This window comes from Panthera onca, chromosome C2, assembly GCF_046562875.1.
Source record: "Panthera onca isolate mPanOnc1 chromosome C2, mPanOnc1 haplotype 2, whole genome shotgun sequence".
NCBI classification, from domain to species: Eukaryota; Metazoa; Chordata; class Mammalia; order Carnivora; family Felidae; genus Panthera; species Panthera onca.
The window spans coordinates 120,194,748-120,217,873 of record NC_138347.1 but is presented as its reverse complement, the minus strand read 5'-3'; the positions used below and the strand labels follow the sequence as shown (position 1 = coordinate 120,217,873).

At 38.3% G+C, this 23,126-nt stretch overlaps 1 protein-coding gene across 3 annotated transcripts in view; it reads right to left on the bottom strand.

The window, feature by feature from the left end:
* SLC9A9 (solute carrier family 9 member A9) overlaps window positions 1–23,126 on the bottom strand; it is a 581,314-nt gene that overhangs the window by 356,707 nt on the left and 201,481 nt on the right. For all 3 annotated transcript variants that reach the window (XM_078432268.2, XM_078432267.2, XM_078432269.2), the window contains one exon: window positions 5,672–5,777. In XM_078432268.2, coding sequence (XP_078288394.1) covers window positions 5,672–5,777 — 106 coding nt within the window. The remainder of the gene's footprint in view (window positions 1–5,671; window positions 5,778–23,126) is intronic.

Sequence of the window (23,126 nt, the reverse complement as noted above, 5' to 3'; positions counted from 1 at the left end):
GTAGCTTAATCTATTTCCAATAAATATGTATTTAGCCAAAAGAAGAAAATGAAAATCACCTTTGATCCTACCTTACACCTCGATTTTATCTATAAATTATTTTTACATTATAATTATACATGCACACACACACAAATTTGGCTGTGACTTTTTAACCAAAATAGATCTTACTGTATATTCCATTTAAACAGTTTCTTATTTTGTTTAAAAATGTATTGTGAACATCTTTTCACATCAATACATTCTCTCCATATATCATTTTTCTAATGACTGCATAAGGATTACATGATATTAATATATTATAATTTACTCAACCAACTAGTAACTTCTGTACAACTTCTTGCTCAAATCAATGCACTCATTTCCATGGAGAAATTGTTACACAGTCCCTTATTTGTTAAGATAAATTTCTAGAAATGAAATAGGTGGATCAAAGGATTAACAAATTCTAATGATTCTTAATAAATAATGCCAATTGCCTTTGTAAAAGTTCTATCACTTTTCTCTTTCACCAACAATGTAGAAGGGTTTTCACTTCCTCAAACTTCAATTTACCCAAAGTATAATTGTTCTTTCATGAGATCTGAGGATCTGAAGATTTGCTTGTCAAAAAATGATACTTATTATTGGTTTAATTTGCTTTGTTATTAGTGAAGCAGATCTTATTTCATGGTGTTATCAGCCATTTATGTTTCTTCTGTTCATTACCTACTTATGTCTTTTGCCCATTTTTCTATCACGTTTACCTTTTCCTTATTGGTGTTTGACAACAGTAGTAATATCAGCAGCTAATATCTAATGTTTATTGAGTGTTATAAGCCAGGCTCTGTTCTGGTATTCTATGTTTAATCTCATCTAATGAGGTGAGTGCTATTACCAGCCTTGTTTTATAACAAGGCATCTGAGGCACAGAAAGGTTAAGTAGTTTACCTAAAGTCACATAACTAATACATTTGGTACATTAAGGAGATTTACAATTTATCATGTATGTTATGAAGACCACCAACCTATCAACATTGTGTGTTGAAACTGCTTTCATGGTTTATCCTTCATCATTTAATTTTATTTGTGGTGACTCTTGCCTCCTAGAATTGTTCGACTGTATTGCCATCAAATAGATTGCTTTTCTTTCCTAGTTTCTGCTTTTGATACCTTGATCACCTAAAGAATATTTTAAATAAATATAATTCAAACAAATACAAACACTCAAAGAGTTAAATTACATTTGTCCCCTTTGCATAAATCATAGTTCTACATAGCAAAAGTATCTCCTTTTAACCATTTATGGTTTTAGTTCTTCTGATGGTTGCCCTGTGACTCTAAGTGATAGGCAGATACATCCATTTCTTGATTTGTCAACTCTACACAGTGTACATTAATTACTATGAGAGATGTGACATTTTCGTTAACTTATTCCTTCCTTCCCCTCTCCCCTCCTCCAACTAACTCCCATGAGTAATATCAATTTTCGCTGTGAGTGCCTTTATAACTTTAAGTAATATACTTCAACCTCTATTTCTTGATTTATCAACTTTAGACGGCATGCCTTATCTAAGTGGCTCACTCTTAATGGGGTAAACCGCATGTGAAAATGGTTATTCTCTATATTCCTTGGATCATAAAATGTCGTATTTATGAAGGAATGCTTCACTAGAAGCAGGTCTATCCTTAGTCATTTTAATGAAATGAAAGAGATCTGTGTAAGTAGAATGAAAGATCTTGATATAAATGGTTATATAAATTATAAGTATATATCTTTATATAGCGTCAATTATATAGAATTATAGTCTTTCCAACTATATTGCTTTATTTATCTCTCAGAACAATTTTGTAAAGTATATAGATATAGGCAAGGAAACAAGCATGGAGAGCTCACAGCTGTATGGAGTCACTGTCATGGCTTCTAGTTTTGGTTTTCTTTAGTTTCTGTGCACCATCTACTTCTTTTTTTGTGGCAATATCACTCTGAGCAATAATCCTATCTTTTCCCAGTCTTAGTTTATGTACTTCCTGGTGAAAATGAGCACAGTTTTAAACTCCTGACGCATATGCCTTAGAGCTGAGCCAATAAACGCAGGACATTTCCCTGGCCACAAGAGGGTCTGAAATGGCGTCACAATCTGTCAGGTGTACTAAGATTTGGACTGGGACTAATGGGACAGAGATTCTTGCTCTATTCTCCTGAAGAAAGATATAGTCCTAGGAGATGGTGGCAGCCAACTTAGGACCAGGTGAGGGAGCTAACCCTGAAGAAGCTGAGTGAGGGGAAAAAAAGGAGTCCTGCTCACTTCACTGGCTCCTTTGCTGCCATTGTAGTCTACTCCTGCCATTCAGTCAACACAGCCAACACAAATTCCCTTTTTGCTTACTCCAATTTGGGTTGGTTTCCTGTCAACTGTAATAACTGCACCGCTAATTCATGGCAAGCCTGACATCGGCTCTTTTGACTTTCTATTCTACCATATTGACTCTGAAAGTAATGTCTTTGTTCAAGATTTAAAAACACACGTCCCTCTCCAGTATGTCTTTTGCCTTTCTTCATAGACTATTACACAATCTTTAGAAGTGCAGAACCATCATGTGGAATTCATTCATTTATGAACCAGTCCACATACTACACTTTTGGGCACGACACTCCGTACATACTTAAAATGACAGTATGGGTAAGAGAGGCTAATTTCAAAAATTTTTGTTAAATAAAGTTACTTTTATTTTAAGATGAACACTTCTGGACAACCTCTTTTTGAGCTCTCGGGACACCATCCACCACCTGCTGCTGTGTACAATAGTTGTGGTCATCAAATTTAATTATACATTAGTTGTCTGAAATTCAGAGCACATTTAACCTAAGAAACAGTATTATAATTTGCCACGTGCTTCTTAGACTAGCACAGAAAAGCTGACTTAATCTAAAATGTGGCTAAATTACTATATATTTGAATGAAATGCTAGAGTACAGCACTGTAAATTTTAAAAATTTAAATTTTTAAATTAAAATTTAAAAAATACTAAAACTGAAAAGGATAGTTCTTAAACAAGGACATTTGGTGGTGGGAGATGGGAAAGTAAATGAAAGTATGTGGCCATTCCAAAGGAGCTCTGGAGGTAGTGCCAAGGGCCAAAGTGGTCAATGATTTGAGTTCTTTATTATACTCGACTTCACATCAAAATGTGTAACTTCTCTTCTCGATGGCACAAGAAGAGCTGTATCACTATTCTTAAACTTCAAAACTACACAAAGATGGAACTAAGAAGAGGAAAAAACAAAAGTTTTATTTGTTCTTTTAATATACATTTCAAGCACATAGATTCACTCTTCCAAAAGTCACTATCTAAAAAGGCAAATATAAGTTCAAACCCAAGATTGCCCTGCTGTGCTGGAAGGGAATTGACCAAGGTTCATGCAGGGCTGGAGTAGGAGCTTAGCATGTGGGCTAGTGGTTCCCGAAGGAGACTGAGGTAAGTGCTGAAAGACTTGATTAGGAAGAAACAGAAGCTGGGAAGGAGTGAACTCTGTGCATGTAAAGGCATGAGTTACCAGCCAGAAAGTTGTGTCAGGGTGCTGTGCACGGTTTAATGTGAAGGAAGAGAAAAGTGAAGAAACAAATGTTTGAACTTCTGGTCTGAAAGTCATGCAAAACTTTTAAATAGGGAGCAGGAAGATAGTTGGAAGAGACAGTGTGGGGATGAGGCATTAAAAGGAAAGGGAATATGTGTGTGTAAGCAGGTATATAAAAAGAGATGGTCATATGTGCTGTAATGTAAGTGTAAAAAGCAAGTAAGCAAGTGAGCAAAGTGAAGAGGACACCACTGTGGAAAACTGCAAAGAGTGGAGGGTGTGGTCAGCAACAGATGGCACTGGTGGCCAAACAGTTTGGATCCCAGGCAGCGTAAGGGCATTCTACTCAGTAGAGCTCAGAAAGAGGCCAGTGGGGTCCAGGTGCACCAGGTAGAAGAGCCTGCAGGTCTGAAAGTGTGGAGGTTTCCATGTCAAGTATTCCTAATTTAGTTTTACTTTTACTTTAAAGGTGGAACTCATTGGGTTCACTCTGCATGACACCTAAATTGCCAAACCTGTGAAACCTAAGATTTTGGCTAGAATGGCAAGTGTCCCGTGCCTAGAAAAAAAAAAGGAAAGAGATCTTGCTACGGTGGGAAACACTTTAGAAGACATGCAACACATGGGTAGATGAGTAGAAAAGGCAGTGCCAGTAATAACCATGTATTGACCTAAAGAGATAATAAATAGATTGTTTCAAATGCCCCTGGGCTTGTGCACAACAGCATCAACATTCATCCCTGGAGTCTGCATTTTAAATGGAAAACTACTGTGAATGGTAGGGCTGAAAGTGGAAAGGCCAAACCTTCCTTTGGTTGTAGCTGCATGGTTCTTTCCCAAGTGCATTTGTGCTTTGGTGGTTTCGCTTCACTTGGCCTTTTACAACTTGGCAGCCCAGGACACAAAAATGAGGAACGCAGCAGATTTAAAAAAAATTATTCCAAATGTTCCTTTAATACTAGTATTTCTTGGACAGAGATTCCTGATGTCCTAATTAATTGTTCTCAGTGTTTCTTTAAAAGCATCCTAATTTAGCATTTGTGAATCTGCCATGGCTTTTGCTCTTAATTTGCACTCACTGGTATTTTCCTTTAATGCAGGAGAGGCACTCTCAATGGCCAGGTGAAATAACAGTTTATCTGGAGACACTTGCTTAAAATTTGCTGAGCTCAGTGACAACTTTGGGTGGTAGCCTTAAGAAATGTCAGCTGGCAGAAGAGTCGTTCTGCTCTGTGATTTCCTACTTCTCTCCGTGAGATCTGACTTTTAAAAATCCTTTGTTACTTCACAATACATTTTCAAATGCATTTGAAGTAATTAACACCCTGAATTGAATCCTGTTGTCACATTTAATTATCAGATAGCTGTTTTCCTTTGGGTTATTTGACAGTCGCCCAAAATGTTGGTCTCAACGGAAAACCAAGAAGAGACCTTTGACATAGTGAAAGCCACCGAAGTGGCATTTACTAAATATAAATGGTAAGTGTCTAAAGGGAAGGTGAGGAAAGAGTACTAGTTTTCATCTCGAATGGAAAATTCTTCCAGGATCAAGGGAAAATTATGTTAGCGCTTAGCTGAAGCTCCATTAGTTTCACATGTGACACGATGATTTTAAGATGTGTGTACTCCTATAACACATTACATTTGCATTGAGAAATAGAGTATTCTGACTCTCAAGTTCTATCTCCAATTTGTCAAACTTACTATAAATACAATAGTTAGCATTAGTCCATTATCTGGAAAATGGCATGTATAAAGAAAAAAAGTAAATGGTGTTGATTTGAAATGAAGGAAGCTCATTTACATGCATTTTAGGAACTCTAAGTGAATCAGCTAAATATAGGCACCTGGGGAAAAAACAGTTACCCTCTGGGTGGTACCTTGTAATAGGTTAGAAACATGAAACTCATTAATAGTGTTAAAAATTAGGTACCTAATGAATTGTACCCATTATTAGAGATCTTCTGTGGTAACAATTCCTTAAAAACTAGAAATTGCCACACCTCTTTGACATAAGAGAAAAGATACTATTAAAGCCACTGGGAATTATCACCAAGCAGAAGCATATTTCACATGATCAAAAAAAAACAGAGGCCCAGTTCTGGTACTTACTATGTAAGGACAATGGCCACTGCATCATTCAACACACTCTCCCCAAACAGGAGTGTGTATAGGTCAGGGTCGACGTGCAGTTCATGGAAAATAGCCAGCACAGTCACTAGGAGGAAACACACACAAATATACAGGGTTAGCTGAAGCATAGCCATGTATTTATCCTTGGGTGTGGTCACCTCTGAAAAGAATTCATTAAATGCTCATTTTCTCAAATCAATCCTCTGTACCCACACTAGATCTTTATTAAAAAAAATAAAAACAACTAATGAGTCATTCCTCCCTTAGAGATTTCTCAGGGCTTCTCACTGCTTATAGAGAAAGTTTGAGCTCCTTGGTACAAGTCTTCTATAATCTGCACCTTGTTTACCTTCCAGCATCTCCCCCTGTATCCCCGTCAACCCTTTGCTGCCTGCCTCAAGCCATACTGAACTTGCTACAATCTCCCCAGATCATGTAGTTTTTTTAAATTAACTTTGCATTTTGGTTCACTTTACCAAGGCAGAGATTTCTTTCCCATCCATGAGCTACCATTCCCCCCTTCTTTACACACACACACACACACACACACACACACACACACCTTCTTACTCCAACATAAAGCTTTCTTCAATCTTTAAAAGCCTCTCAAGTGTTCCCCAGGACCCTGATCCCTCAGCAGAAATCTGGCTCACTCCTTTTTGATCCCAGCATTTGAATCAAATCACAAAACCTATCAGAGAAAACACTGTGAGCTCCCTGGGGATAGGGCACATCTTTGCAACACAGGGTACTTGGCAAACTCTCAATAAGTGTTTGATGCATGAATGAGTGAATGAATACATTAATGTATGAATGTTGTTTCATGGCCCACTCCTGTGAAGGGAGAGGTGGCCAGCACCTGGCTCATTCTCTCTTGAGATTATACTTATCTATAAAGATGAACCCGATGTTTCTAAGAGCAAGACCTAAGGACTTGTTTCTGGCAGACTGCTGCATGGCTACTGTATGCCACATATCATACAGAGGCTCTCAGAGTACATCAGGACAGTAAATAATCACTTACTGATTATCTGTGTTCACCAAAACCATTCAGTGTCTTGATACTTTAAACAGTTTTGCAAAGTGTGAACAGCAATCATTAGGAAAATGATCCGCTGAGTTGATGGCCAAAGGGGTAAAGAGGATGGTTGGGAATGCTACTGATGGTAAATTTTTAAGGCAGAGTGGGCATTTTCATTTCTGTTCTTTCCTTTCCTATTTCATGGGCTGTGAGGTTAGTAACTATGTTGTATAAAAGAATAGTGCTATAGGGAACAAAAGCTGAGTTGGAAGGTTTTGTAAGTAGAGTGAAGAAATTTGGCACTTGTTCTGCTGCAGTAGGGAGCCAGGAAAGGAATTTAGTCAGAAGAGTGACAATCTGATTTCAGTTCTGAAAATAAAGCACAGGCAGAAGGGCAGAGGGCAGAATGGACATATGGCTGGAGGCTTTCCCAAATGTTCTAGCAAGAGATGGTTGTACTAGAAGAGTCCTAGATTCAGACTCACAAACTCCTGAACATCCTGCTCCACCCTATACGTCCACCATTCTGGGTTCTGATAGGTCAATGACCACAGTGCTTTGTATTTCACTTATTCATTGATTCTCATCTTCCCTGAATGTCAGTAGCCCTTAGGACAGTGCTACAATATAGTAAGCCTTTAATGAGTGAATAAGTAAAAGGCAATGGCAGAGGGGACACAGCAGAAGACACTGTATGTCCAAGATATTTGGGATAGAGAATTGGTGAGTCTTGGTGTTTGAGAGGCAGCAGGGAGTGATTCTGGGTTTTAATCCTGGACAATTAGTAGATGAGGTTGCATAAGAGAAATTAGTTTGTAGACAGGGGAATCCACTAAGTTTGGTTTTGGACATGCTGACTTAAATAGTCAGGTGGAATTTCAAGTGGCAATTTTAATAAGAAATCTGGAAATAAAAGGTTTGAACTCTACAGAGTTGAGGCAGAAGAAAGAATTTGGGGGTTAATAAACACATAGATAAAACATAAAGCCATAAGAATAACCGAGTCCCTGGGCAAAGTATATAGACAAAGAAGAGAGTTCATAGGAGATTCTTGGGGGACATTTACATTTAAGGGATGAGTGGAGAAAAAGAAACATAAAAAACACATATGGTATATTTGCCAAACATAACTCTAAGCATGAACAAATCAGCTGGAAACTATCCATCATGAATTTCTGTAAATGGATTTTTATTTACTAAAAATTATCCTAGAGGAAGGAGTATTGAACTCAACAACCAGCTTTGAGGTAGAAGAGACAAGAGAAATAAAATGTCATGAATTGGCATGACAATTAGCCAGATTCCATTTTACCAGGCATATAGTCAATTTCATTATTCTAGCTGCATAGGTCCTTAATTATGACAGGTAAAAGGCAGAGATGTATTCTCTAGTAGTTGGTAGCTATTCACATTTGCTACAACCCTTAGCCTTTTCAGGTAGTGGTAGTAAGGAGAGGTAGCAATTACCTCTGCTAAGAAAAAGTACCTCTTTCTTCTTTTTGGGTAAAGACCCTCATCAAAACAAAGAGGCTTCAGTTAGGGGTTTTAAATAAGAACATTTTCCTTTTGCTAGGATCTTGTGGAACAAAAGTAAAGTTACTCCTAAACTACAAAATTCTATCATGGCAGCTCTGTTGTTGACTTTAGTCTCTGTAGTTACTTGTATTTCTAAGCTCTGAAGATGACTTGCAGCTCATCTACACTCCCACAGCATTTCCTAGGCTCACAAATAGGGACGAAGGTGGGGATTCCACTCCCCACCTCCCCAGTTATAGGGTCTCCTCTGTGCTAACAGGGACTCCTCATCTTTCCAGTGAGAACTTAGGTCATTTGAAGGGAAAGGATTTTAACTGAACATGCAGTTTTGTTCAAAACTGTTCTGACATTCCCACAATTCCTTTTGCACAAAGAACTGAACTCTACTTCATAAGCGATATCCCACACAAAAGAGAAAAGCTATTACTTTGCACATTCCTATCAACCCTGTGAAGAAATGGAATAGCTTCGAAATAAAGCCAGGCAGTGTGTCCTACAAGAGGGAATATTTGCTGGGACCACAAGTGAGTTGAATAGGTGAGTCAGGAAATTAGCAACCCACTCTTGCTTCTAAGCTTGGAGCTCTTAAACAACTCATTTAATTAGCTTGCTGGCAGGGCTCAATCTTACACAGAACGTCCAAGACTCGTATGCACCTTCCCAGGAGACCATCTCTTGCAACAATGGAGGACACACTCACACCAGCTCTGCCTACACCTGGCTGGGTTTGTAAGGACAACCTGGGCTCAAGGCTGGCCAAAAACCAATGCCTATTTAGATGAGCCTTCTCGTGATAGTATGAGGAGAACACACTGGACAGACACCATGTAGATAGGAAGGGGAGGAGACACAATCCAATTTCTTAAACCTCTGACTTTGGTCATATTTATCTTGGTCACACTTTAGTTCCACTTATATCTTAGTGGCAAGTTCCAGCACCCCTTTTGGGGTTTGGGGCCACCTTCTCCCTACCTGACCTTTTAGCTAGAGGAAAAACCCACTTTGTCCGTCAAGTAAGGGACATAAATAATAGATATCACACAAGTAAGCACATATAACCTCATGTGTAAATAGATCAACACACACACACACACACACACACACACACACACACACACCTATTCCAGGTAAGAGTAGTGGATGATTAAGAAATGTCATTGAACAATTAGAGATATCTGAGAAAATAATTGTAGCAGTCAAACACCAAGGGGTAGCAGGGGGCATGAATGATGAGGAGTGACGTGGAATGCACTTCTCAGAAGCTGGTGATAAGGGATGGAAAGAGAAAAAAATAGTAGCCTATGGAGTATAAAGCCAAGTGAAGATTTCTCTTAGATTTCTAATTCATAGGCTGTGCAGAATAAGCCAGAGGAAAGAGGCTGACGACAGAGGAAAAAGAAGGGAAATGGCTGGATCAAGGTCTAGAGAAGGCAGAGAACAATTGAGGGGTTGAAATAAAGTTGTCTTCTCAGGAAAGCAAGATCTTGCTAAGAGCAAGGAGACAAAGATATAAATTAGAGGCTAAAAGAGGGTTGAAAATGTCTGCTGGTTGGGGGCGGGATGATTCAAGTTTTATGAAAAACTGTTAAGGTCATATATAATTCTCATTCTTCAAGAGAAAAGCTCTAACAGTGAAGTAATATGATATTTGGATTAATTTCTTCATCATACCAAGAGTCTTGTCTCCTACTACAACCTTATTACCTTATTAGATCATCAAAACTAGTATTTTATCATCTCAAATATAATAAACATACCTGGGAATAAAAATATAGATGGTGACTGCCTGACCCCATCAATGCCTCCGTGTGCTGACTCTTAAAAGATGTTTTGCTTTTTTGCCTTTTTTTTTTTTTACTTCTAGCATTTTAACTGACCACTTTTCTAATGCTCTTGCTCTTTCAGTCACTTCGAAGTCTTCAGGGTTATTTAGTGACAGTCCTTTCCCTAGGATCTCCATTAGTAGCTTTCTGACCCATATTTTTTGGTTTTTTTACAAGGAATTTAAATTTCAAATTATATTTTAATGTGGCAGCTCTCAACGACCTGGCACAAGATCTGCCTGGGTCTATGGGCAATTCCACACAATAGTTCCTACCCCTGTTGTTCTAAGTCATCACTCAGCCTTGTCAAAATGCTGGCTTTCCCTGGAGAGTGCTCTCTCTGGTTGTCTGTGCAAATCAGTATGTATGACACTTGTCCCCGACACATGGAGAATCAAATATCTCAGGCTTGTGCAGCTGAATTGCGTCAGGCCTGACAGGTGGAGAACCCTGGAATTCTCATAAACAAGGTAGCATTTTTCCTTTCTAAAAGTGAGTATTGTGAAAATGCGTTTTCTTTTCTCAGAGGGATGATGGAGGAGGAAATTTTCCTGTAACTTTCCCCACTTTTCTGAAATACTGTACATAGTGAGATTATAAGGAGAAGCTTCCAGAAAAATTGAGGTATGAAATACTGGAACTCTTTGAGTCTAATCCTTCTCAGTGGAGAATCAGCAGCAGAATCAGTACACAGATTGGTTTTGCCAGTCAAGCTCTGCTAATCATAACCCAGAAATACAACTAGAAAACCTCACCCTTCTGAAACAGGACAGAGAAGTGATACTAGATCTAGAAAGTTAATCACTAGAAGTTACTTCATTGAAGTAATTCTAAATTAGAAGTTATACAAGACATCATGAATGATTTAGCCTTAAAACATTGTAATCTTATTTTGGCCATCAGTATGATATATCATTTTGGTACAGAGTTAGTAGTGGAGAAAATACTATATGCAACCACACTATTATAGTCTTCTTCATCAGGGATCCTTAGGAGAAATAAGTTCTATTGCCTGAAGGCAATGTCTTCAAAGTATCATCTAGGGACTCCTGGAGCTTCCTGAGACCTACACAGGAAGATCCCCAAGGTCAAAACCATTTTCAGAATAATATGAAAATGTCACTTGCATTTTTCATTCTTAGTCTTTCATCTGTGTACAGTGGAATTTTCCAGGGGCTATATGATGTGGGATAGTGCAAGTGAATGCAGAGGCAGATGTGAGAATCCAGCTGTCTTCTATTACAACACATATTTAAAAATATAAAACAATGTTACTCTTCTCAGTAAATTTTTTTTGTTTTGGAAATTTATTTTTCATAAAAGTATGTTATTTAAGATGTAAATAGTTTATTATTATAATTTTAAATTAATAAAATATGTTTAAAATTTTTTACATTCTAATATGGTACATATTGATAGATATAATACACATAAACTCCTTGAGGTCTTCCCTAATTTTGAAGAGTTATACAGGGGTTGTGACAACAAAAAGCTTGAGAAGCATTGTCCTAAGCCATTTGTTTATTTAATGGATTAGCTTATATTCTATGCATTAAGGGTGATACTAGCTAAGCATCACCTTGTAAAGAAATGAAAAAAAAAAGTCCTCAAATCATTTTCTATAGAGCTTAATTCTTTTCTTGGATTCCTGTTGAGCAAGGCTCCCTAGATCTTAGTATCTTTTGTCATGCAATAATGAGCTAATTCTTTCAGCATACATGAAGAGGATTTCTAATAACTTTTTTGCAGGGGAAGGGCAGAGGGAGAGAGAAAGAGACTCCTAAGCAGGCTCCATGCTCAGCACGGAGCCAGAGGTAGGACTTAATCTCAAGACCTTGAGATGATGACCTGAGCCAAAATCAAGAGTCGGACGCTTACCTTACTGAGCCACCCAGGCATCCCTCCAATAACTCTTAAACGAGGAAAATTATTCTTTTCACATTAACTCCACTAGCACACTTCTGGAATCACATTTCTGTCATTATTATTTGTATTTGTTTAAGTGCTTTTTTTGGAATGTATGTGCTTTGTGGACAGAGATTGTTTCTTCAATATGTAGATGCATAATAAAAACACTGATAATCACACATCTTTTCCTGGACTTCAAATATGGCTGAATGGTGTTCCAGAATAATCTACTTCCTCTTGTGCTTAAAAGCCAAAAATATGGTCCTTAGAAGTCACTAAGAGTATAAGAGGGTAATCTGAAGATCATGAGGTTTGACATTAAGGAGAGAAAAATAAATAAGACACATAAAAATTGAAAAGACAGAAACATGAGAATAAATCTGGGGTTTGGGGGTGGTGTTTTTTAGATCCTGTATTTGGGAATTTATGGGCTGAAATATGCTGGCACTTTAGCTAGTACTTTAAAATTTTTCCCAAAGGTACCTAAAATGGGAATATTCTATATTTAACATTAGCACAGAACATAAACATTTAACAAAGACCCAATTTTCTCACCAATGGTGTTTAATGAGCCATGGTGCAGTTTAATGGGGAATTTTGCAGTATGCCCAATATCTGAGTGAGGATGACTCATCCTGTTGTACAAGGATTCTCCAATCAGAATTATTACTTAAGCATTTTGCCATTTTAAAAATGAGCATGGTAGGCAAGGGTTTACCTACAAATCATGAAATAAATTCAGAGAAAAGCTCAGTGGAGCCGTAAAGCAGCCAAAATTTGGATGAGTCCCAAGAAATCAACACTTGGAGGTAAAGATATCATTGTGGCCCATTAAATGCAACTACTGTAAGGAAAGAGGTAATTGTGTTAGTCATGATCACAGTACACATAAAATAAGTGAGCCTCACAAACAAATGTTTCTCTTGATACAAAAAGTTATAAAAACAAATAGTGTCTTATATTATCATGTCTCAACCTGTGGCTCAAGACCCTAAGGACAGTAGAGGAAGGTTTTAAAAGGACGGATGAATATTCCTGTTTTCTAAGAAGATTAGCAAAACTGTTAAGAGTGAACAAAAATAATATTGAGAAGAGTCAACACTCAATGTGTGAGAGAAAGGGAAAAAAAGATATGAGGAGAGAAATCATATCATGAATCCACTCATTCCTGTCATCACTTTGTGTGGTAGGCTGAATAATGCCCCCCAAAGATGTCCATACACTAATGTCTGGAAGCTGTGCATTGATTACTTTATATGGCAAAAGGGTCTGTGCAGGTGTAATTAAGGTTACCTTAAAACACGTAGATTACATTGGATTATATGGTTGGATCCAAACTAGTCACATAAGACCTTAAATGCAGAGAAACTTCTTTGCCTGGAGTCAGAGAGACGCGGCTGAAGAGAAGACAGAAAGGAGACTCAAACAAAAACAAAAACAAAAACAAAAACCCAAGGATATCAGGAAGATTTCACATGTGAGAAAGATAGCATACACCATTGCTGACTCTGAGGTGGAGGAGATCACCTGAAAGGGCCAAAGAGAGATCTAGGAGGCAAGGGTGTCCCCAGTTTTCAGTCAGCAAGGGAACAGGGACTCCAGTCCCACAACTGCAAGGAACAGATTCTGCTAACCACCTGAATGAGCCTCGAAGTGGATTCTTCCCACAGCTTTCCTGTAAGAGCCCAGCCAATGAACACTTTGATTTTGGCCCTGTGAGACCCAGAGTAGAGAACCCAGTTGAGTCAACCTGGACTACTGACCTATATAAGTGTAAGACAATAAATTTGCATTGTCCTAAGCTGTTTGTGGTAATTTGTTATGGCATCCTAGCAAACCAGTACACTCTGATCCCCTCTCACAAGAGGAAGTACAAAATGATGGGCAGGTTAAGCGCCCAGGCATTTGACTTTTTAATACATGAGTTACTGAACAAGGATATGGCTGGAATGACCTCTCATAAGCACAGTCCTTCCTGCCCCAACCCCACCAATGGTAGAAAAGAAGTCACTTAGACACATCTATGTTTTAGATCATGCTTAGCAAAGAAAAACCCAGACCAATGAGAAGGTTGTGGGTTTGTAGATGTGTGCCTATGGGGCCCTTTGTGCTGCTTAATTATCCATGTGTGTCACCCTCAGTATGATCATCACGTACAACAGATCACTCATTTACTCAGAATGTATTATTTTATAGTTCATCAAATCATTTTATTTTCCAGTGTATATCCTGTCTGGAACATACTGTCACGCAAAGTCAGTATGAGGAATTGGTGCTGAGGTGGGAATAACAAAGTCTAAACCAGGATGGAAGGTCAGCACAACTGGGCAAACCAAACCTGAGGAGAGCAAGCCAAAAGTTAGAAAGCATCTCTCATGATAAAAGCAAGCAATGGCCATTTTAATTTTTCTTCTTTGAACTTTGTTTTATAAATTTTATAAATTTACTATAATAAGCTACTTTTAGATCAGAAAGGACAAAAGTCATTTTTAAAACTGACAAAACTTAATGAGGAGATAAAACATGGAACTCGGGAGTCTCTTCCCACATCCCAGGATACCATACATGAGGACCCCTACCCTCCCCACTCCTTCTCAGGACTTCCTCCCTGGGCTTCCAAACTGCCAAGCCCTCTGTGTATCATGGCACTGTAGATTACTGTCTCTCCAAGTGCTCTCTTTCTTTATACTGGGGAGACTAGCCTCTCTTAGCTTCCCTTCAGCTCATCCAGCCTCTCTTTCTCTCCTTTGTGAACCTGTTCCTTTAATACAAATGCTCCCCAGGAATACCTCCTCCGTTCCCTTCTCACTTTACCAACTCATCCTGGGAAATCTCATCCACACCCAGTCATCTTAACTTCCAGCCCATCCCCTTCTCTGTCAACTACAGACTCCAATATCTAACCACTGCCAAGACAACTCCACCTGGAGTCCTTCTACTGGAATAAAAACTTAGTAAGTACCAACTGTGTGTCTGACCCTGGGTGTGGGTGTTCCCCACCCCCAAGCCAGCCCCAGTTAATCTGCTGCTCTTGCTCCTGAATGACTCAGAAATGGCATCACCACCAAGAAGCTGTTTGTTTGTGTTAAAAAAAATGTTGTGAGTTATCTTGTTTGAAATGGGAAGATCTCTGGACTTTAGAGGATATGATATCAAGAAGCAAGCCACACTTTGCAGTTCAGTAGTTTACAAGGTCAATCAAGGAAAGAAAAAGAAAACAGTTCCAGAGGTGCTATACTACATCAGATACTGCAGCATGAACTAGCTTTGTCATATCTGAAAATTTAGCCCTCTATGGTAATCCTTCCTGGACTGGAAAATAATATAAGAATGCAGAAGTTCAACTGTAGATAAATGCATTTTCTTATGTGAAAGCAGCACTTAAAACAAATAACCTCCTGAGAAACAGCTTACAAGCATTTTAACTTCTCTTTGAATTGGTCCTCTTGGATAAAAAGTTCATCACCACTGGTTATCGATTGTTCATCTACACATTCACCAATGCCTTTTATAGTTTCTGGAGTGCAGTAGACAATTAATTCTGTTGATTAAATGAGTGAATGAATGAATGACTCTTGAAGGTCATGCACCGTGTAGCTAACTCCTTGAGCAGACCAGCCTCTCTTGTATTTTCCCACTGTGATCAGTCACTTCGTTGCCCACTCTCTGACCTGGCAGCACTTGTTACAAAAAGCTGTCTCCATTTCAGCTCAAAATAATAAATTGAACAACACAATGCTTTTTATCTGTAGTATCCAGGTAAAAGGTCAGCCTCTGTCCTTTCTTGGCTGTGTTCTAGGAGGGAAGTTGCTTTGCAAGGAATTCTAAAGCAAGGGGCCTCTGACAGGCAACGCAGGGCAAGAGGACCCAATCCCAGTTTGCTACTAGTGGGTGCTCTCCTGGCTCCTCTAGGCAACTCATTTTTAAGGAGGCACTCACTCTCAAAGTTGTGTAGGTGTGGGCTCTGCACTTACAGCAGCCTGAGAGTAAGTGCCATCTTCAACTTGACTCTTCAATTGCCTTACTGTTCCATGGTTTTGACCTTAGGCAGCCAAGCTGAGCCCTAGAGGGAGCCAAACAGCCTCTTATCCAAGGAAATACTCTTAAGAAATTTCCATCCAATTTGCCACAATGTGCAATATCTTCGTTCGCACCTAAATGGAATGTGTGGGCTGGATGCTGACTTTCAAAACTTCTGTCCTGCAGGTCTGCCTTTGAGTATCGCTGAGAATGAACTGCTTTCATTTAAACAGAGCCATTCTGTTCCCCAAAGCAGTGAGCCAGAGAGGTCTGTCAGCCACAGCTGTTTCCCAGCTGTCCACAGAGCTGTTGAATTGCTTCAAACGGTTTTTCAGTGTGTTCTTGGAATCCCATCCTCAGAACACCTGGAGTCTTGCTTTATCTGCTTTCAATATCCTGAAGCATTTATATAGTTGGTTGTCATCTATTATCTTCTCCAGTTATGTTCCGTGGAGCTGATTTTCCATACCTGGGTTTCTAATATCTGAAGAGAGACCTTTGTGCCAAGACCTTGCTATTTACAACTCTGTCCCAATATAGAGATAATGATTGGGAACTTGGCTCCAAACTAAAACCAACCTGCAATCAGATACTAGCTGTGATGCAAATAAACTTGGTGATCTTGAGCCAGTTACTTAACCTCACTAAGCTTTCAGTAACCTTTGTCAGTACAGTGGAGATAAAAATATTCCCTCCCTTGTAAGTGTTTTGGATAACAGTTATGTGGGATAATTCATGTAAAGTATCTGGTATATCGTAGCTCAGTTAAGGATGGGTATGATTACTGTTATTATTCATGTCATCAAAACCATCAGAGGGGGTTTGTCCATTATAAAATGGAATGATACCTTCTACCTATGTGTTTCTCCTTTGACACTCAAAAATTACTTCAAGGGAAAAAAATGATATTGTCAAGCAGAGAAGCAATGGAAACTCTTCTCTACTTCCCTCTCTCACAAATTACCCCTTAAATTTCTGCACTTGGAAAGAGTACCTAATTCTTGTTCAGTGGGCATTTACTTTCTCTCTCAGAGCCTCAGGTACTGTCTAAAAATGCAGTTGAGTGAGGTTGTCTTTAAGGTCCTTCCAGAGCTAAAATTCTGTGGCTCTCAGACTCAAACTCCAAGCCAAAGTCTCCACACGTAGAGTGTACATGTTTTCCTAATTATGCTGATGGAGCCTGGGTGCAGCATTGAAATCAGGAGTTAAACAGCAACTATAGAATAGTGTCCTGGACAAATGACTGTAAATTTGATTCTTGTCTGCATGAGTGAGGAGACAGTTATAATAGCAAGTGCATATGCCCTCCTTGCCTTGACCCTGACCCCCAGGATTATCAACTCAGGACACCCCCAAAGGTGTCTGAGCCCAGGGAGACCTTACTAAGTTTGAGCAGGTCATGTTGTCTGTGGCCCTATATGGGAATGAAAAACCTCTATCCATAGGGCCATCTCTTATAGGAGAGAAACATGGTTCATGTGTCTTTCAAATGACATGTTATCTTCCTCAATCAGGCAAAATATTGGCTTGAGGTGAGGGAAGCTTTAAGCCTTCCCAGATCCCCTCCCCACAGGAGTGGTACCGGGGTCCATATCCCCTTCTTCTGTGCTTACAAAGCTGCCTGGACTACCAACTTGTTGTTGGTACCAAACTTGTATCTACATCCCCCTTTAGAGAGGAGCTTCTTGAGGGCAGGAGCTATGTCTGGTTTATTACCCCTTCCCTCAACCACTTCTACAGTGCCTACTACATAGCAGGTGCTGCATAAATGTTTGCTAAGTGAAATTAATCATAAAAGGAGAACTTGACTGTCGGGTTTCATTTTGTGCTAAGCCTAATTGGCACATCACTGTTCTATTTTGAGAAGTAGCAGTGGTATAGAACAAAGAATATTGGACATGCTTTGTCTCTCATCTCTGGCACTTATGAGCCTTGTAAATTTAAATAAACCACTTATGCATTTAGAACCTCAGTTTATTAGAATGGAGATAATTAACTGTGGTGATGATCAAATTAGATGATATATGTGTACACACTCAGTTAATGGTTGTTATCACTAGATGACATACTCCGAAGCAAAAAATTCAGATGGAGCTTTTCATTTGCTGCCAATTGGTAGCTTTGGGTTGCTTCTAAATATTGACTCAAGTGCACCATTGCTTTGATGGGTAGAATAAAGATGTTACTGATTTTAGAACTAGCTGAAAATTAGCTAAAGTCAATAAAATATTTTGATCACATGGCTGTTAGTAACTTACAAAAACATAGTCTACTTATCTAAGGAAATAGAAGTTCTGGTTTTTGTATCAATCTTTCTTCACTTACTGTAAAATCTTGAGAAAATTTTAAAAAATCTTCTGCACCCAATTGTTTCACTTAAATGCACGCATCCTCCCTACCCAGGAAAACTATGTGAGAATAACTGAAGTGCTGGGTATGAAGCTATTTGAGTTCTTTGAAAAAGATACACAATATAAATCTAAGCTGTTATTTTTATTTCTGAGTAAATTTGTTCAAGAATAGAATCTGAGTTTATATGATGGTGTTTTATAGACCTAGGTTTATGTAGAGGCTTTTAAACTGATACTATCCCAGTGTGTTTAATATGGAATTGGATAGACACAGAAAATGCAGTAGAGTACTGTTAAATGACACCGTATGCAGGTTTGAAACACAATGCATAGTGAAAATGGCTGGTCTCTCTGCATTCTCCAGAAGCCTGCTGCCTTCCGTGGGAAGTACGCCGATTTAATATCCTCTGACTTCCTCAGAGGTGTAATTTTTTCCCCCTGGAATTCAATGAAAGCATAAGAAAGGGCCCTGAATACTCCCTCACTGTTTGCCTTCTCCCACAGCAATAACAATACAATACTTCTCTCCAAATATTAGATACTATAAGTAGAGTCACCCAAGTTTCTCCCCAAAGAATTTGGGCAAATGGTTCAAGGACATGAACCTTAAACTGTATGTGAGTGTTTTGTTTTTGTTTTTGTTTTTTTTTTTCAGAATGTAGGCATAAAACCATCTCAGTCTCCTCGATGCTGCTTAGAAGATATTAAATGAATGTCGTCTCTGTTCTCTAAGCCAGCCTGGAAGTGAAGGAACTACTTTGTACATTTCATCTTATTTTTGACTACAAGTAGAAAGTTATTCAGCTTTCTCTTGAATTCCTGTGTAGAATATTGATAACACCAGTGATGAGAAACCACAAACTTACTGTAGTCTAAAACTCTGAAATGCATAGGCAGAGTGGGCCAGAGGTGAAAAAAGAACAATATATACGACTTTAAAGAGAAGACATGATCCAAACAAAAGAAATAAATGAAGACCGCAAATAAATATTGAAAAACAACAGTGAAAGGAGAGTGTCGACTAAAGGGACTGAAGGAAAATAAAGCTAAAAAATAAAAACTCTTCTGATTATGGCAGTTGGTAATCACTTCTCCTATGTTAAGAAAATGAACCCAAAATTCTAACCAGAAAATTCAATGACGAATGAAAAAAATATCAGACAGCCCCATTAAGTCACCCTTACTGGAAAGGCATTTCTCCAAAAATAACAGTTCTACTTTTAATTATAGGTTCTTGGGTTTGTTAATCAGCCATCTTCCTCAAGGCTAAGCTCGGTGCAAATAACAGACAAGGATTCAGCAAAATGCCCTGTTTAATTAAAAAGAATTTAATTAAAAATATTTTTAAACACATGACCAATCACCATTATTTATGCAGATGTTCCTTCATGGTTCTTTGGAAAGGCTTTTTCTTTTCTTTTTCTTTGTTTCTTTTTTTTTTTTTTTTTAAATATGCTGTTCTTCTGCAAGAACTGCTGTGAAATGAGAAGCACTATGACTGGTAGTTAATACCTATTTTTATCAAAACAGCAGTGCAGCTCACACATCGCCGGTGCAGCCGTAACCATAGTAACCCCAAGTAGAAAGGGTCTTCAGATTATCAACACGATCAAAGGTAAGATAGTTCATGTGCCTCTGGAATAGTTACACTGCGGCAAACTTTAAAGGATAAAGATGGATTTCCTCCTCCCCCAACCCCATAACCTAAATGTTGAATGAAAATAGTGACTTGCAAGTACAGTGTATAAAAACATCTCTCATTTTAGAAGACTCTTATTTCCTCAAAGTGTTAATAGAAAAGATGAAAACTCAGTGCTATGCATTTGTCCCGTGCTTCTTCCTGATTATGCCAAGGAGACAATAATAGTCATTTTGTCGAGTTGGAGAATTTGCTAGAGGGAAAACCTCACCCTCAACTGCCCTGAAGGATGAGAAGCCATATTTTGTGTCCATGTGTTTGGAGGATGGCTATGGTCAGTGGTGACTGTAGGGCACATGGGACAAGCTATATACGGTGATGCAGGGTGTGGACTGGCAGTCCACTTATGAGGAAAAGGAGCTTTTCATTAGAGAAACAGTGGAACCGGTTTTAAAAAGCAGTGTAATACCAACCCAAAAACAGACCTGAATGTGGCTTTATAATTTGTGTCCACATCCTGAATGTGGACAGGATGGAGTGGGGACAAAGCAGGGAATAAAAAGCTAGAGTACTCATGATCAGTTATTTTATCAGAGGAACTATGATTTATATAATTCAAATAGAGGCTAGCTAGTAGGCAAGTTAGTATACAAGCCTTTATACAACATTTTGTAATGTCTTATATGACCACAGGAGCAGCATCTGGAAACACAGGGAAACTACTTGGAATTTTAAGTACCCAAATGTATAGCAGATATTACAAAAAGTAGAGAATCCACATGAAGATAAATATAATTCAATTATTTTTCTTCTTTAAACCTCTTTATATTGGAGATAGACTATGAAAGTGGGTGAACAAGTAATGAAATATAAGAAAATAATTATTTCATCATGGCTACTTAAGAAAAGAATGGTTATCTGGCAATTTTATGTTCAATTGTAAACAAGTAAGAATGCTATGATAGTATTATCTAAAAAGCCAATAAAGTGCCTTAGAAGAACTCACGGCTAGTAAACATTTATTTAATAAGTTAGCAATTTGCAAATAATTTTCCATAAAGCATTTCATTTGATCTTATAGTAATTCTGTGAAGAAACTGGAGGTACTTTCTGTTTTGTTTTGCTTTTATAGTATTTATTTTAAGCATGGGAAGTGAGGTTCAGAGAAGTTAAAGCACTAAAACATAGTGCTCCATTCACCCATGACACTAATCTTGCCTTAATGAACAGACACTTTCAATATCCAGGATAATTCAGCCACTAGAAGACCCTATTCTTACTTCATTTTTAGGTAACTCTCCTACCCCATCACATGTCTATTTTATTTTTAGTGGCAGTTCGTTTCTCTTGGGATTGAAAGTTTATGATCCATCCCTAACTGTGATCATTTTATGCAGATAATTTTCTAGGAGCTCTCTTAGATCTTTAACCCACAGACAAAGGAGCTGGCACCATATTCCTCAGTGCCCTAGCTCACACCTCCCCTTGGGACCAATTTGCACCAGAATTACAGCGACACCTACCTGTGATTTTAGGTAGCACATACTGGGAATGTTAGATAATGGACACTGCCAGGAGACAGCTTGGCTGGTGGCATCTCAGAAGGGAGGTCACTAATCTGAGAGGTGGATGTCTCAGAGATCAGTACTCAGCCCACTTCACTCTATAACTCACCAGTTTACTCAGAAATACAAATATTTCACTCATCAATTCCTATATTCATTAGGTGTCTGGACTGGCATCATTAGCAACAACTGGACACTTAGAATTGCAGTTTTGGAACCCACCTCAGACCTACTGAATAAGAGTATCTGGAGATAGAGCCCAGTAATATGCATATTAACAAATTCTCCAAGTGAGTTTTAAGTACACTCAAGTTGGAGAACCACTAAGTAGAGCAAGAATTATCTCAGCAATTATCTAAGTCCTCTTGGAATTTATGAGGAAATTAAACCTAAAAAGGTAAAGTGGCCACCTGATTTGCTCTGTGAGTCAGTAGCAGGCACTAAACTAGACCTCAGATCTCCCAACTCCCAGTAATAAAAATAGCATGGTGCTATGACACTTGTCAAGTAGAGGCTGGTTGGGCTCAACATTAGCAAAGCAGAGACTTTGACTCTGTATCTATATTCCTCTTGCCTTCTAATTTCAATAAATTAATTATCATCCATGCATTTAATTTAAGTTCCAGACAGGATAATGCCAGAGTGAATTTTCTAAATTCAATTAACAAGAGCCAGTAGTCTCCTTATGAAAGCCAACATCCAGTACTCAGGGCTTCATCAAGCACTTGGGATTCTTAGCACACGTTAGCTGCCAGAGCAAGTCAAGATGTGTGACATACATGTAATACACAAAGTCATTGAATTTTTTTTTTTTTTACTTCACGGCATGTGCAGTAATACCATATTGAGTTGGAAGATTTTCCCTTAAGATCTCCTCATCACATTTCACAGTAATTTACTAACATGATATAAAAAATGATTGGTTAACTTTCTCACTTCTATGAAATTTTGAAGAGTTCTTTTTTACATACATAGATCTGCTTCAACATAAATGCATAAATGTGATCACATTGTACATATGCTGTTTATGTGTTTACTTTGTTTTAATTATCTTTTTTTCTTTTTAACACGTCTCCCCTTTTCCCATCTCTTCCTTGCCTAAACGTGTATCTTTCCTCCTCCTAAATAACCCTATTTATACTCTAATATATGTCCACCAAATATCTTTATATTAAAATTATCTTTGTAATAATCACATACACACATTTGTAACAGGTGTTAAATCAGAAGTTTAAGGAACAAAGAAAAAAATAACATGTTCTGCAGTGAGATGCACAATTTTAAAATATATATCCAAAAAAATGAGAAAATCTCTCCCTCTAGACTCTAACCTAGAGGTGAAGACTTGTGAAGAGAGTTGTTTTCCTGCATGTGAGCTGTGAATATCACACAGGGGTGTTTGACCCTCATCTCAAGCCTAGGGGAAGGGACTGTGGCGAGGCCATCAGACAGCTTACGATGTGACTAGAGTTTGGGGACACAGTGAAACACTCTATGATTCTCAAATAAGAAATCTAATGGGCTATGGCTATCCAGTTGCTCTGATGGTAGCTAATTATCAATCAAATAAA